Source organism: Acipenser ruthenus, chromosome 6 (genome assembly GCF_902713425.1).
Source record: "Acipenser ruthenus chromosome 6, fAciRut3.2 maternal haplotype, whole genome shotgun sequence".
NCBI lineage: Eukaryota > Metazoa > Chordata > Actinopteri > Acipenseriformes > Acipenseridae > Acipenser > Acipenser ruthenus.
The window spans coordinates 72416517-72434619 of record NC_081194.1 but is presented as its reverse complement, the minus strand read 5'-3'; the positions used below and the strand labels follow the sequence as shown (position 1 = coordinate 72434619).

The 18103-nt window shown below is 36.4% G+C and overlaps 1 protein-coding gene across 1 annotated transcript in view; it reads left to right on the top strand.

Moving 5' to 3' along the window:
* Nucleotides 1-17579, top strand: part of LOC117411356 (visinin-like protein 1) — a 43935-nt gene extending 26356 nt beyond the window's left edge. The window contains exons 3-4 of the mRNA XM_034018733.3: nt 14802-15017; nt 16626-17579. Of these exons, the coding sequence (XP_033874624.1) occupies nt 14802-15017; nt 16626-16823 (414 nt within the window). The 3' untranslated portion in view covers nt 16824-17579. The remainder of the gene's footprint in view (nt 1-14801; nt 15018-16625) is intronic.
* Nucleotides 17580-18103: the final 524 nt, after the last annotated feature.

The window sequence follows — 18103 nt, the reverse complement described above, 5'->3', positions numbered from 1 at the left end:
TAGTGAAAGACAGCTAAAAGTAACAATTGTTATTAATGCTATTTTTTGCAAGCATTTATGAATGACACCTAACGTTTTACAGGCAACTTTAATTTAACATTTTGACAATAAATGAAAATGTTTACTTTAGCCAAAGCAAGTCTTTCAATATAATACATAAAATACGGGGCCATGGATTAGTGTAAATTGGAAGCTGCAATACTGGGCCATGCATTAGTGTAAATTGGCAGCTGTGTTGGATATGTTGGGGCGTTTTTCGTATAAACTTTAAACTAACAGGTAATTGAGAGCTATTTTATTTCTGTTTAATTTAGTTAGCTGAATATGCCGAAATTAAGACTTAGATAGGCTATAGCAGTACATGTACTACCATGCTACAGATTTCAGATAATAGACCTGTACCCCCCCCCCCCCCTTTATAACCTGAAGCTATATCTAAATCTAGATTTTTATTTTATTTTATTTGCTGTTAAAACCCGCAGCCGCTACCTTTTCAAATGAAGGAGGGCTGGGAGATAGAGGCACTGAGCTACAATAGGTCTAAACAACACAAGCTCTGTGGACGGTTTGGTCAGATTAAATGTGATCCCTGCCTGGTTAGTTGATAGAGTCAATCACCTGGGAGAGTCTGCCACTTACCATGGAGCTTTTACAATCGACAGGAAGTCAGAACAATTTATTTTCCAGTCAAGTCTTGGCGCACCCCAAATAACCCTGAAAAACACTGTTCTGAGCTATGGCAAAATGTTGGGTATCTCTCCCTGTAACCCGTTTGCCACCGTCTTTTGAAGTACTCTCCGCCATCTTTCTAGATGTCTTTCTCGCACACTGCTTTTTGCTACAGGACATGGGTAGACTAGATTAATCGATCAATGATGTTTTTTAAATTGATCAACACCCACAGGCATGATTAATCGATTAATCTTTAATCAATTAAAACCCCTATATTATATATAAACACACACACACACACACACACACACAATATAAATTATTCCAATTCTTTACCAAGATTTATAAGGTTATAAGTCTTCCTCTAACACACTGGTGCAGTTGCTGCCAACATTTTGTAGTGCAGATTTCATAATCTGCTGCATGTCTCTAAATTGAATTTTAATGTTACTGCTTTTTGAGAGGTCTGATTTAATGATGGAATTTGAGAATATTACAGATTTGCAAGTGAAACCTTTAGGCATACCATACCTTGACAAGAATATAAAGACAGGCAGAAACATGTATAGTTTGATTTTAGTACTGTAGTATTGTTAGTTTTCATAATGGAAACGTGTTTACATCCTAGGCTTGTCAAGGAGCTGTGCTGCGTTGCTAGGCAACAGTTGAACAAGCTGTTTATATGTTTATATAAAAATGATCTCTCTTGAGCAAAAATGGGTGGCATCTCATTAACTGAATAGGAGTTGCCAGGTGGATCAGGTGATAATGTGATTGATGGCGCAGTAGTAAACTTGGTAGAGCACAGGGCTGCTTTGATGTTGTAAATGGGTGCAGGGGTCTCCAACCGTGGTCCTGGAGAGCCCCTGTCCAGCAGGTTTTATAGGTGTCTTTACATCATCAATGGCTAAAGATCTGGGTCACCTGACTAATTAAGCCAATAATTGGTTCAATTAAGTAACAAAGATTGGTTTAAATGAAAACCAGAAGCCCCAGTAGCTCTCCAGGACCAGGGTTGGAGACCCCTGGGTTAGAGAATGAATGTGTTAATAGAATCAGTATTCATTATCAAGGTCAGGTAAATATATCTGCCTAAAACTGCTGCATTGCTGCTGCTTGAACATTTTCCACAACATTTAACGTTGCTTATCGTCAGCAGCTTTCTTCATATTACTTAAAGTGAGGCAATCCCATTTTTTCAATTCAATGTCAGAACAACATTGTTTCAAATGATACAATATTTGAAATTCTACTGGTGGAGATCCCAATCTCCAACTGGGATTTCAATTTAGAGAATGGCAAACTACACAAGGGAAAGCTTTTTGACCTGCAAACTGTGTTCAGAATAATGTTGATCACAATCCTCATGTTAATTCAAGTGTTTAATTGTTAAAGGATTACATTAGCTTTGAGCAAGAGCAATGAATGTCATACAAGGTCATTCTCTTTGCATCAGATAGATAGGACTGGGGAGTTAGAATTGCATGGGATGTCCCTGAATATGACAAAAGCTGTGGCACTTAAAGGATAACATATCGAGCTGTAACAACAGGCAAAAAGCTTGCTTTCAAAATATATCTGCATTAGTATAGATCTGTATATAATTAAATAAAAACAACAGACCATTCAGTGGAAAGTTTCTGCAAATGTCATGCTTCGGGAAAAAAAGCAGTTTTCAGTATTGAAAGTGTGTTTGCAGTTTAGCATCATTGAATTTCTAGAGATTAGTTGTTACTCAAAGCCCACCATGTTTACATCCTGGCACATGTTTATTGTCTGAATAAACGTGAAAATGTAGAGGGCTTTTTACTAATGTTTAATTGCTCCCTCCTGCTGTTAACATTTGAAGATATTAACACTGCAGACTGAACCGTGATGTTTTCAACAACTGAAAACCATAAAAAAAATCATAAAAAAGGTCAATACATATTCATGACCTGCAATGTAATTACTGGCATTGAAAGGACAAGACCATCCCATTTATTTTTAAAACACAAATCAGTGAATTCCAAGGAATGTAGGGCCTTTTTACACATAGTGAACCAAACTGAGAAATAAACCATTTTGTTCTCATTTAAAAGTTAATGCAGTAACACTTACAGTAGTCGGCTACATCACCTACTATTGTGACTATCCTAGAACTGTGTTGTCCATCATCTCCTTCGGCCATGTTTTATTATCCCCCATTACAAATACTTATCACCAGCAACAGGGATATAGTCGAGACGTACGCATGACACACTTATTTTTACATGCAATGGATTTACGTCATGGTGATCTTCTTTTTCATGATACTGATGACTCTGATTTTGTATTTACAGCTGTAGCAGGGTATGGATGTGTGATGGGGTAGTCCCCGCCCCTGTGTGTATTTGTGTTATTTTGTATTCATAGTTGTTGTATTGGTATTTAAAATGTACTGTTTGGTATATTTAAAAACACACCAATGTTATTGTTATTATTGTTTACAGCCTGGATGGGGTTAAAATGCCCCATGGTCAACAGCAAGTGATTATTGACAAACTGGCTGTTGACCACACGTATGAGAAACCCTGTGCCAAATGTGGTTGGCCAACGTGCCTTTTGTTTTATAAAGTGTTTCTGTTTTGTTTAAACTTTTTTGGTCATTAATGAATATACCTAAGCTACTGCAATTAAATTATAAAATGAAATATGTGGTTTAAAATGTGGGATAAAACACCCTGCTTACTACATAAACATTACCCTAACAGACAATAATCTATATATGCCATTCACCTTTTCTCACAGTCCTTAAGTCTTTCAATAATTTCACCAAAGCTGCCATCCTGTAACATTTGTGCGGTCAGACACATTTACTGGAGGACCACTAGGAATGTAATGTTTTATTTTCTCAAATCAATTTATTTGTAACATTTTTTTACTTTATTTAAAAAATAATAATAACAAAAAAATAGTAGAAACCAATTTTTAGGTGACGCCCTAAATTGTATTTCAATTCCCTTCCCTCTTTGTTACTGTGCTTCACAGTGCAAGCCCCTTTGTAAAGCATTCAATATCACTTGCAGGTTCCATGCTGGTGTACAATACCAATGAATCCCGAGCAGTGATCATTTGCTGACAAAAGGCCACCAAAGAAAATGATTCTGAAAATGGGAAAATTTGATTCTAACAGGCAATCAAACATAATAAACAGAATGCATATGGACAGTATGTTTCCAATACATAGCATTTAGATAAATCTCTCTTAAATTAAACCATTTTGAAGTTGATTTGCTAAAAAAAAAAAAAAAAAAACACACATTCTAAGCTGTCAAATGAAAAACACTTGAAGAAAGATTTGTTTTGTATCAGTTTACTTACTGAGACCAAACATCTAATTTTCTACATATGAATAAACAATTTTCATGTTTTTTTTTATATATTGGCACGTACATTGGCTATGTTTACAATGACTATTGGCACCTAGAGTAGAACGTTCTTTTTCTAGGTTTTTGATGTCCTCATGTATATCTTTCTATGGTGGTGGTTTGTGGTTGCTGCAGCTTGTAAGAGCTGGTTCATCTGTGCAGGTTGCTGCTCTTCTTTTTCTACTTGTCTGGAACCGGCATAGTGCATTCTCCAACTTCCTATTGTCCACCTGAAATAGTGTTGTGAAGACAGATTATCTGTTCATATCAGAAGAAAGCATGTGGTGTCTGTCGTGGATACCATGACTAAATGAATTTAGGATAAAACAATTGTTCCAACCCTTGACACACGTTGCTGTTCCTTCCAAGCGAACTTGAGTTCTGCAAACTTTTTTTATAGTTTGAACCGCAATGGTATGCAAAAGAAAAACAAGTTACAAGTAACAAATATAAAAACTCACAATGCCCATAAGAAAACCCTCCTCCAGCTCTGCACAAAATGATCCATTGTCCATCAAAAAAGTATGAAAGGAATTTCCTCTGATTGAAATGTATGTCATGCCCCCTTCTGAAAACAAATAGTTTATAAATGGAACATGGTACGCAGTGATCCATAGTGTCTCTGTAGGATTGGAGGTGTGTGCTATAGATGGATGAGTCACAGCTCCTCCTGCATTCCAGAGGGGTGGGGCATTCTTCTATAGATGAAACGTTCCAGATAAAAGGGATGGAAGTTCCATGGGATGCTTTATGAGGGAAGATCATGGTCCATTTATTTCTGATGGAAGTTGAAGACTACAATCTGCACACCTAAACCACATTCTATGTAAATATTTGATTATACTCCAGATATATTTATAATGTATTTAAGCCATGCTATATGCAGTATGTATGAGATATGTAACAGAATATATTCTTTACTCATTTTCAATATACATACCAATCCTTGAATTCAGTATTTGTTATGTGTGTTTATTTTTTATTTAAATATATTTATGTTAACTTCCTATATCAGCAAAAAATTGTAGTCCTGTGGAAATTATTCCGATCAGCCAGACAATGAGATGCTGAGTCAGTGATGTGTTGCAGGAAAGCCCACTGCTGCAGACAGGAATCACCCTGTGTTGATTTACAGCGACCTCTGCAGGTAAAATATGGAAAACAGCAACCTGCAAATATTTCTAGATTTTCAAGCTTACATTAAGAAAGCAAGGAATTTGGTTAATAAAAAAATAAAGCTGGACTGCAAATAAATGACACAATAAAAATGAAATGGATTTTTTATCAGTTTAATCCAACAGGAAACCTACATTTTCTAAGTCACTAGTTGCAGTCCAGAAGTGACTGATACGCACTGACAATTTTGAAATGGAAAAGATTGTACAATGTATGTACTTTGTGTCCACAGTGGCCAGGTACAGAGCTCTTTTTAACATCTGGTTTGTTTCCAAGTGATCCAAACCATGCTAATAATTAAATAACTATGGATAAGACTTACTGTTGCTGTTCCTCAGATCTACTGTTGTAAAATGTACGTCTTGTACATCTTTCCACTACTACACTTTACTTGGCTGAAGAGCAGCCTTGGTATTGAATTGATGAGAAAGGATTGGACTGCATGAGAGCAGCACAAGTGAACAATAACCATAGGGGGGGGGGGGGGAGTCGCATTTAAACAAAAAGGTATCTAGTGAAAATTAAAAGTGCTTTTGTAGCTCTGTTAGAGCTAAACTAACATGTGCACGTAAAGCTTAAAGGCAGCATTGAAGCTGAAACCTTTCAGTTTAATTTATAACTGTAGGCTAAAACAACTGCATTAGGAACAGAGCTGCCACATTATATAAGGAAATCCTGGCAGCTCAGAGAGCTGTGTTGGTCAGCATGTACTAAATGTTTGTCTATTTCAGGTTCATTTGCCTGGTGCAGTTCATTTTCAGGTGAACTGAAGCATGTTTGGTTTCATGATGCAAAAAATAACCAGGAAAACTTACTCGAACATTTAGCACCAAATTGTCAAACAAACTGTATTCTAAAGAGTCCTGAGGCATCTCTGTTACCCATCTCTCCATCTGAATTGATTTCCTTCCATTTGTCAGGTTGCTAGATCTACAGTGTGAATAAATACATTGCAAACCAGCATAGTCCACCATATTGGGTCTAGCTACTCCACAGTTAATAACAGGATATTGGATTTGCATTGGAGCACAATTTAATCAATTTCAAAATTTCCATCACCCTTTTATACAACATAAATAAAAAGGGGTTTTCGTTGGACTTTGGTTGACATTTTCTCTGCCATGTACTTGCTGTGTAAAGCAATGTGAGTTTCTTCAGATATACCCCCCTCCAAAATGGTGTGAAATGATTTGTAAAAGCACATACAATAGAATACAATTATTCTAAGTGCCAGACCACTGTTATTTACTGATTTCATAAAACAGAGTGAGGGTTTTTTTTAATAATGCAATGCTATGAACATGGTTGTTGTTGTTCTACCTACTTACATACTGTGGTCCTGTTGAGTGAGTATTGTTATATGCAGTGTCAATGGAAAACAATTGTACAGCTATGGCAACTAGCCAAGGAAGGCATAATTAGTCAGTAGTGGCCATGTTATTTGGTCTGTCATATTGCTTATGGGGTTTGCATTATTGTTGGGGGATATTCAGTAATGTATGAACCAGGTACTTAATGTGGCTGATTGTGTACAGATCTGTCAAGACACAGTACCTGTATACAAATAAATATGGTTTCATGAAATGCAGTAGCTGGGATAGACAGCATGATAGATGATGCAAAGTCTGTTTCAATTCTATCTTTCTGTCAAATAAAGTTTTCAATTAACCTAACAGAATCAGGGTGATATTCTGTCTTATTAGTTGGAGTGTACTTAAGGAGAAATGACAATCCCAGGGGCTCATTTCAGAAAAGCGGTTTGCAATCGTAAGCAGCTCGCAAATAAAAAATGGGTTTCATTAAACTTTCACAGGGCTGCGGCATCACCGATTTTCACCAGAAACCTGCAACAGCCAAACAGCAGCTGCAAGTGGCAATTTCCATCACAGACCCTAATAGAACACACAGTGGTGCTCATACTTCTAGCTCATCATCAATATGGCAGAGAAATCCGAAGGGAAAGAGGGACAGGTCAGATCCTTGATGCATATACATACTCAGAATTGGTCAAATGTATTTTTAGATTTAAACAGAAACAAATCTAAATGGATTTTATTAATCAATTTTAACTTAAATATATTTGAATCAAAAACTTTTTTTAAACCATGAAATCATTTTAATTCGTAAAAATCAGCTCATTATTAACCCGGAAGTCCATCTTGGATTTACTGTGCACGCTGAATACTGTAGCAGTCCATGCATTTGTGTTTTTTGCTGTATTTCCATTGTTTTTGTGTACTGTAATTCCCACTGTAATTGAGTTTCCTTCCCGCTTGTATTTCCCGCCGCTGATGTGTTTGCCTCTGTCTGTGTTTGTGTAGCCCTAGCCTGTGTCGTGCCTTTTGTGTCTCCCCTGTGATTGGTTGTTGTTTGTTTGCCCTTATTGGCTGTTGTTTGTCTGTGCCCATTGGTCCTAGTGTGCGGCTGAGGACCAATGGGATGTGTATAAGCTCTGGTACCCTATTTGCATAATTGGGCACAGCTAAGGTTATAAAAAGGCGCTGCACCGCCATTATTGTTGTTGCTGTTCTGTTGCTTCAAGGCACTGTATTTTGAAGCATTGTGTTCATGGATAACCAAGTAAAACTGGTCCAAAAATATCTGATTTACAGTGTAAAATTTTAATGGAGAATGACAGTTGGGGCTAGTTGCTACATTCTGTATAAACACATTTTAGGGCAGTTATTATTGCCAGTTTTAGAGAAATAACAGCAAAGACTCTAGACCAAAAAGGAGAAAATGTATAACAGTCATTACAACTGTGACATTGTTAAATGACTTCCATTGAGGTGGAGGTTATAGAAAATGTGTGCACAGCAGGAATGTATTGGTCTCCAGTGCAGGAAAGAATGACAGCTTGACAGCTGATTATGAAGGCTGTTTTGCTCCACTAAAAGAAAGGTGATTTGGATAGTGACTGGAGGACCCTTGGCTGTGCTTTATGCATGTAGACCACTATGATTAGATTATTGTGCCATCTGCATTACGATTGCCTGAACTGAGCCAACTGGTAATCCTTATTTATGGAGATCATCACAAAAGCTCCTGATTTTACTGTTAATCCTCAAATTAGCAGCTTTAAATAAAGCCTATGTTTGATTTTTTAGTCTCATTTTGAAATCAATGTAATAGCAGCAATTGTTTTTTCATCTGTGTGATCTGACACCGATAACACAACCTTGCTGTTGGGTTGATGGAAGTGTGTTGTGTGTAATGTTAATTAAATAATGAAACGGTATTGTTATTTTGCATTATTTTTTTATTTAGGAGACAGTATTAGTGGTTAAAGGATGTTTGTTTTATAACTTTTCTGCTGCAACTCAGGTTAAGTAATCTCTCATCTGTATACACATGCCTCACATTGATTGTAAGTTGCTTTCTCATCTTGGTCATACAAGGTTTTAAACACTGCAAAGTCTTTGGTTTATTCTTGTGCTGGTTGATTTTTTTCTGCAATACTGCTGCATACTATACAGTGTCTTTGTATGCTGTACAAACCTCTTAACATAATATACAGTAGTAATATAATTAAACATGTTACACACTTGGGTCCAATTCGATCAAATCAATTTTTATAGCCGTCTCTATTTACCAGGTCAATATAATCCTTTCTACTCGTGTTCATACTGTATGTAATATATTAGATCCATTCACTGTCTAAATATAATGTTACTGGCAACAAATAATCTCAAACAATGTTGTTGGCAACAAACTGTATTCTGAAGCATACAGTATGGGTATCTCAACTGTGCGTGGAATATATTTAATAATGTATCTAATGGCATGCACTTTCTAGACGCTACACCCAGACATTTAACAAAAACCTGTTGTCAAAACAGTGTGTTTATTTTAACATACCAAACATAGTGCTTACCTGGAATTCGATTTCCCATTCTGCACTGCTATAATCAGACGCTACCCCATCTTGCCTGTGATATTTGATACGCAAGTCTGAATGCAAAAATAGCAGTGAAACGTCAGGCATAAAAAACACTGCATAAACGCTATAGTATGAATAGCCCTTTTAATTTGTGAAATAAAATACATAATAACATTTTTAAAGTATTGGTAGAAAACTGATGACACCACAAGCATTCCCATTCCTCATCCATCTGTAGTTAAGGCAGTTTGAATAATTCTTAGATTCTGATTAAGTCGATTTCATCAAAACACTTTGCAAGGCTGAAATTAGCGATGTTTCAGCACTGTAACATCGTGGAAGGGAAATAATTGAAACCCTAGTTCCCAAATTGTAACAGGGCGGGGGCTGGGCACCAACCGACGACCCTGTGCACTGCAAGCGAGTGTCTTAACCACAGTACAAAACAGCCCCGCCTCAGCCCTGTTACACAATGCTGAGCACAAAATGTTTGATTTTCCTTTTACAGCGCGTAAGGCCCATTGCCAGTCATTATTTGCATCATTTATTTTGTATTCTTTTAATTAGGTTTCATTTACAAGTTACTGACAAAAATAGAAAAAAATGAAAAAGTTCAATTAATAATAATTTAGACAAAACAATGATACAGATCATATACTGTAGCTGATATAAGCTGAAAATATAACATAATAACACACAAATACAAAAAAAAACATAGTATGGCAGGGGGGTGAAAGCCCTGACGGTGGACGGGTGTGTGGGGAATATACCTCTTCAAACAGCACCTGTAGAACTCCTCTGTTGTATCCTGGGACACTATCACCCTTCATTTAAATGTGCTTTATTTTGCTCTTATCTGCCCCCTATTTTACTGCATTTAATCCTGTACTTCAGAATATTGTAATCTGCCAAGTGTTTAACCTGTAGTATTTTGTACTTAATCATATCCTGATGTAACTATCACTATTTAATCATATCCTGATGTAACTATCACTATTATCTGCTGTATTATTGAATTGTGTTTTGTCACACTTGAACAAAAATTATTGTATTTCTTGCTCTTATTGTATGACTTGTATTGTAACACTTGAATGTATTTGTATTTGCTTGCGATTGTAAGTCGCCCTGGATAAGGGCGTCTGCTAAGAAATAAATAATAATAATAATAATAATATTGGGTGGCAGGGAGAGGGTTAAATTCCTCCCTGCATCAATTGTGGCTGGAGCTGACAATTGTTAGAGAAGAATTAGTGTTGAGATTTAATGTCAGTGTTCGTGGTGAAAGGTAATGTTTGTGTGCTGTCTGTTGGCCGGTGTTAAATGGACTGGCAGAATAAGGCTCTCGTCATCCTCTTTGACAGAGTTCCTTTCTGCTGAGAACACCAGTATTTCTAAAGACATATTTGTAGCTGTCGTCAGTATATGTGAATGTGAAAGGATCCTAATACAAAGCTAGAGGGGAGACTTTTGTGTAATTTATTTGAATACAAATACAAATATTTTCCCTTTAATTAGTGTGTTTTTTTGATGGCAATGACATTTCATATATATATATATTTATTTATATATTTATTTTTCAAAATGCCAATGCTGTGTGAATGTCATCCATACATTATAGTACCTAGAACTCTTAACTAGTTATTTAGAACATTTATCTGTAATTATCTACTGAATAAAACTGGATGCACTGTAAAGATTGTGCTATTTGAAAGTATGTTTTTAAAAGGTTATTTCATGCATTACAATACTTTCTGAGTGCCTAATGAAAGATAATGCATTAGTGATTGATTTTCCCACTTCTGTACGTATTTCTGTTTCTGACAATCGTGGTTTTTCTATCTGTTTGGTATTTTGCCATTACGAATTATTAAAATAATTGGATTTCATATGTAAACCCATTCACACTTTTTAAAATAAAACACACACACACACATGACTGGCAAAGAGCAATTTGCAGACATAGACAATGACTGAGTAATGCTGTGCTTTCCTGGAGAAATGCAGACTTTAAAATATACTCGCAACAAGTTTAGAAAAAATGAATTATAGAAATAATAATTAATATGCATGATTGAATACTGTTCTAGTAATAACTTGGAAGTTTTAATACTGATAATTCTCTATTTTAAATACAAATATTTTCCATTCAGCTTGATCTTGACACTTGTGTTTTTTTTTTTTAGCCCGAGACATGTGCTCGAGAAAAATGTCTTGTGCAAAATGCTTTTCCAGGTTTCCATTCGCTCTGTTTGTTTTAAATAAACACAGCTTTTCACCTGACGTCATGCAAGTGAAAGGGAAAGGTGGGGGGTTGATATGTAGATTAGCTAAGCGTAAAGTTCTTGCGCTGTTTTCGCAGATGGCTTTGTTTCCATGCGCACACAGATAACTGGTACATGAGAGAATCTAAGCTGCCATTTCTAAATATCTAGTGCCTGGTGTTTAATAATATGTTTTATTGCTCTTGCCCAAATTGTTTTTCAAATGTCATTAGTGGGGTGGCGAATACTGTTTCAACTAATTTATCTTACAACTCATTAATTAAAAATGAACTTGGAGGTATCAAATTAAACTGACCAACAGGTATTGCAGATCACCATGGCTGAAAACCGGCGGAGACGTTATATATATATATATATATATATATATATATATATATATATATATATATATATATATATATATATATATATATATATTTCCCTTTCACTCAGGCAATACAGCATATGGTGATCTGTGTATACTATTTTCCTGGCTTATGAAACTCTACCCGTCCGGACGGCTGACAGCTGCTGAGGAAACATTCAACACCACGCTTGGGCAAATACGAGTAGTGGGCACTTGAAAGGGAGGTGGCAGATACTGATGAAACAGACTGAAATGCAGCATGAGTTTGTTCCCAGAATTGCCCCTGCCTGCTGTATCCTGCACAAACTCTCATCAACAACAAAATGAGTGTCTGCCTGTGAGACAGACAGGGTGAAGGTTACCTCAGCCGTAAGTTTCAATTGGACAGCAGCGATTTGAGGAGGCTCGTGCTGTCAGATTCTCTCCTTTCTTTTAAGTTGTGTTGGATTTACTGTTATGTTAAATATTAATGATGCAAACAAATAAAACACAACCAATACGTTCATTTGCAATTTTATTTGGTCAGTTCTGAGAGGGCATCAACAACTTGTTGGTATATATGTTTGTTGCACTGTTTTGGGGATATTGAGCTGGCTCATGACATCCAGTTCACCAACTATATTTACACACACGTTGTCTTCGGATATAGCTGAGATAAAAAAAAAAGCACAGGAATTAATTCAGTTACAGACATTTAAGCAGCTCACTTGCTCTTCGTGTTAAACTTTAGCGTAGTTTTTACAGCAAGGGTATTCTCAAACAGCTGCTTTAATACTATAACAAGTGTACACCGCAGTTCATGGTATATTTGTAGGTGGTTTTATACAGAACTGTAAACCCACGTGAGATATACAACATGACAGGACAGACACACAGCAAAAAACAGCAATAAAAAAAGCTGCCCGCATTATCATTAAGGTGAAATACACCACTGCTAACCATAAAACCGCCCACTTTGGGCCGTCTTGGAACCCACAGTAACAACTGACCTGTGCTCTTGCAATATTCAGAGCTGTGTCACATAAGGACAAACCAGCTAATTTACATTTACATGTGAAATGCGGGTTTCCATGTGAAAATGGGCGTGGTTTTCCCGTGTTTTACATAATTGACACTAGTAAATGAGATTCACCCTATCCCTCTCTTTGGCCGTTTTTTTTGGCCACAAACCTGATTCACACGAGTAATTCTCCCAAACATGCACGTGCATCGCCACTTCACATGTAAATAGCCCCGCATGGAAACTGGCCCAATGTTGAAACTAAATATGATTCAGCTTGAAAATGTCTCCTCAAATAATTCCCTGCAGCTCAATAGTGTAAGGCCTTGTTGAGGAAAAAAAATACTTAGAAAATAAATTAAAATATTAATGAAAATGTTCCATTGTCAATTAATGTAGCGTATTAATGTCTGCATTAATTCATGATAACAGTCAGTGGCAACAGATTATAGGATGTTGTCTTTTGTTTCAGCTCGCTTCATCTGAAATTAAATCTTGTCCAATCATTTGTTAGATAACTCATTCCACTCTACTTCCTAATTCAATTTAGATTTGCAGGCAAATGTTGAGGGTGAAATAAAATATAAAAACCATGAAAATATGGTGTTCTCTCTGCCTCGCTTGTCCCACACAACTCCACTGCTCCACTCACTCCATTGGCTCCCGATCACCGCTCGCATCCAGTTCAAGACTCTTGTACTCGCCTACAGATGCCTTGACCAGACTGCACCCAGCTACCTCCAGACCCCCATCTCTCCCTACACCCCCACTCGACCTCTCCGCTCCTCCTGCACTAGAAGACTGGCTGTACCTCCTCTACGCTACCCTGCTTCCAGAGCCCGCTCCTTCTCCACCCTCGCCCCGCAGTGGTGGAATGACCTTCCTACAGATGTCAGGACTGCCCGGTCCCTGACCACCTTCTGGCGCCTCCTCTTCAGACAGCACCTGTAGAACTCCTCTTTTCCCTCTGGACACTTTATCACTCTTCCTTAATGCACTTTACTTGGTCTTATCTGCTCCCGATTTTACTGTATTTAATCCTGTACTTTAGAGTACTGTAATCTGTCACAAGTGTTATTTAATCCGTAGTATTTTGTATTTAATGATATCCTGATGTAACTATCACTGACACTGTTATCTGCTCCGTTATTGAGTCGTATTTTGTCATACACTTGTACTTGCTAGAACCGAAGTCATTGTATTTTATCTTGCTCTTAATTGTATTAATACTTGTACTCTGATTCTTGAAATGTATTTTTGTTTACGACTGTAAGTCGCCCTGGATAAGGGCGTCTGCTAAATAAATAATAATAATAATAATGGTGTTTGGTACAATGCTGAGAAGTACAGTAGTTCTCTGGCCTGATTTTCCTATACCGGGGGCGATTGGCCAATGTAGGTCCTAAACTTCAGTCGTTACATGTTCTTATATAAAGCAATCTTCTTTTGTTGTTGACGTTTAATTATATAGTGTGGTATCATTTACACTGCAGCCAGAGATTATTTTAAGGCTCTGACACAAGCTGTGCAATTAAAATAGAGATTAAAAAAAAGACGGTTAAGGGTACTAAAGGAATAGGATATGAAAAATTTAAATCATACACATTTCAATAGTGGTTTTCTGTTACAAGTAATTGTGAGATACTATGTGATTGTTCATAAGAAACTCATCTGATAGCTGATTTTTTTTTATGTTTACAAATTTGTATGTTTAAACAATTAAATAACCATCTAAGATTTATATATGATGCTTAAGCTGATGAATGTTAAATTTATTCATAGCATTCACATATTTTGCTCTTATCACTGGAGGCCCTTGTGTATATGACATGGATATTATAGCTGTTTTTATCTACTGTACTGGGCAGTATGGTAAATCACACACATAAAAGTGTGGTAAAGCCTAAACCATTGTAATGCACTGCAAATGTATAGAACATTGTAAGGTGCAATTTTTTTTATTTAACATTGTTAGACAAACTTGCTCTTGGTCCACATAAAGATATGTTGTCTTCTACTCTCATTCTGGTTTTTTTTTTGGTTTTTTTTCTTGCAGTTTTTCCCATATGGTGATGCCTCTAAGTTTGCCCAGCATGCCTTCAGAACCTTTGATAAGAACGCAGATGGGACCATTGACTTCAGAGAGTTTATCTGTGCACTGTCTATCACATCACGCGGGAGCTTTGAACAGAAGCTGAACTGGGCTTTTAACATGTACGATTTGGACGGAGATGGAAAAATTACAAGAGTGGAAATGCTAGAGATTATTGAGGTAAGTTGAGACTGAGACTGAAAAACAGTGTGAAACAGGAGTATCATACAAATATGGATTGTAGTGATGTTGCAAGCTACTGCATTGAGGAGATCAATCTCCCTGATGCCATGGAAAAAAAGCCATTGGTGTTGGTTTAAAGGGTTGTGGAAGTGTTTTACTGTTGACAGGATTTCCCATTGGAAAAGTAATGAGTTTAAAGGTGGCTTAATGGTGTCTAACTGTGTCTCAGAGACTGATTAAAATTGAATTGAAAAGTAATTAAAAGCATTACAGTTACAGCACATTCTGCAATGTAAAATAAAAAGGCAGTAGGAAAGTCAGACAGTATCACAAACACATGAGAAAACATGGAAACAGAAAACTGAGAATACCGTCAAAGCAGGATATTGAATAAGCCAACTGGTTAGAATTTGAATAGCATGCTAAACATCTATGGGAACTGTATACCATGTTACCATGCATAACTGAGCTGCCTTGGGCTACATTTCTTATAACAATATAATGTTGTTACTAACCTTGCACACTACTGTATAGAATACTTTCAATCGAGTATTCTGCATACCGAATATATTCAGAAAATTACAGTGCAATAGAAGCTGTGGAGCTGAACAGCTGTTGCCATGGTGATTTTCTTTGTTTCAGATTTACGTGTGGGTTACCCAGACCTATCATTCTTAGTTCTAGGACACCTACAGTACTGTTTCTGCTGTTTGATTGGTTTTAGTAAAGGTACATTTTATCCTGTGATTTTGTCAAATTGTGCTAATTTTATCAGATTAATATTCAGTTATAACAATATAGAAATGTGGTTCTATTAAAGTCCATTGTTGAGCTGTATTCTGTCTCTGTAAGCCTCATCATTTTAAAGAAATAACTGATATCCATTATTTTGGGTTATATAAGCTCTGTATCCATCCAGCTTGGTGTGGTGATGCTTTTTAGATGAATTTAATTAAGCTACTTAACCATGAGCAATTGCTTGATTGCTTGTTTTTCTTCAACCCTGCAAGCCCGAGAATATTGCTCTACCACTGTTTGTGCAGCTTTTATGATTTAGTTATTTCTTTAATCACATCGATTAATTACAAAGCCTTTCGTTGTTTTTAGAATTACACACAATCCTTCAACACACAATTTAAATGCTCTTTTATGGTAATCTCCATAATAGCTGTAGGCATTTGGTAAAAACATGTTTTAAAAAAAATAAAAACTGCTAAAATGCAGCAGACCTTTTTAATGCTTGTTTTGCTTCCCGAACTGAAACTTAGCTGTAAGTCACATTCCTTACATTCTACTACGACAGCAGTAACAGGACTGCTTCACTTCCAGAATGTGTGGCAGTCATGTTTCAAGGGACAGAGGCCCAGAGAAAAAATCTTAAACTTTTGTGTAAACAAGACTGACTGCACAAAACACAGTAAAAATGTATTAAAAGAGTATTATTTTCTACAGAAGAAGCATTTTGACTTTTGGCCATTTATGTTGGGGGGGGGGGGGGGGGGGGGGGGGGGTAGGGTTTCAATCTGTGATAGAGTGATATTGAATTCCTTGATGTCTGACAATTTGGATAATATATCTCAAAAACATTATCTTTTCTTTCAAAAGGCGATTTACAAAATGGTGGGCACTGTCATCATGATGAAAATGAATGAGGATGGCCTGACACCTGAGCAGCGGGTAGACAGGATTTTCAGTAAGATGGATAAGAACAACGATGATCAGATCACACTGGATGAGTTCAAAGAAGCTGCAAAGAGTGATCCATCCATTGTATTACTGCTTCAGTGTGACATTCAGAAATGAGCTGACGTCAATACGTTATGGACTGCACAAAAAGTTAAATGTTCCATTCAGTTTGCAGCTATTTCCACCAAAATATTTGCTTGGACTACCTATAAATGGACTCGCTTCTTGTGTTTGAAACACTTGTGTGCATGAGAATGTCATTAAAAAATATATATATATATATATATATATATATATATATATATATATATATATATATAAATACTGCCAAATGTGAAGTGTGCAAAGTTATTAACATCAAATATTTTTCCTCTGGAGCTTGTGCATCAGTAATGTGCTGCGTTGAATTATGCTATTTATTGTTCTTGTTTACTGATGCTAGTTATGTGTTTCTGAGTACTGAGTAATGTTAATGAAACTGAATTCCCATGGTAATGTAACTGTTTCTAATAAACCATGTATTCATTCTTTTATAAATTAAAATTGGATGGAAAAAGAGATGGATTACTGAATTCATCAGCTTCCTCCTCTCGATTGTGCTTGTACTATTCGTGAATATAAAGTAGTTTCTTTGCATGCCGGTAGGTTTTGACCTAATACTTTCCTCATTTGCATCTTTTAAAATCCAAACAAGACTAATCCTTATCGAAGAAATTTAGTGCTGAGCCAATAGGAACTAAACTTCCATTGCAGTAGGTCCTTCAATAAAGTACTGTATTGTTGTTTGGGGTGCATATTTGTGATTCGTTTAACAATTATTTAATACTTGTGGGAGCATGTTTCCTTATTAAAATATCGATATTGCTAAATTTATTGTTGTCTCCGTTTTAAATCTACTTACTTTCAAGCTCATGTGATCTTGTACAGAGAAAAATAACAGCGTAATCCCAACACCAGCAGTCTATGGTTAAGTATGACAACCGATTTCAAATCACTCACCTTTTTAATGGCCCAGCATAATGTATGGGCATCAAACTATATTGGCAAAAAAACACATTATTCCTGTACAACATTAAGTACACATTGTATCAGGCACCAATGTAGGATATATTTTATGAAGAGAACATTGGGAAGTAATGCATTTGAACAAGATTTATTATAGAAAAACTATACATGTTTTAATTATTTAAATAGCACCTGCCTATTTGCCTAAAAAATGATCCTACACAGGTTGTTTACATCAAAATGTAAATGGTATCATGCTGTGTTCAAGCTTAACTACCAGCATACAGAAATAGAGGTGAACCTGGCTGTGCCAAAGTGTGATTGTGAAGAGTACAATCACACTTTGGCCGTATTGTATATAGCCCCTTGTCTTCAAAGATGCAGCATTTCAC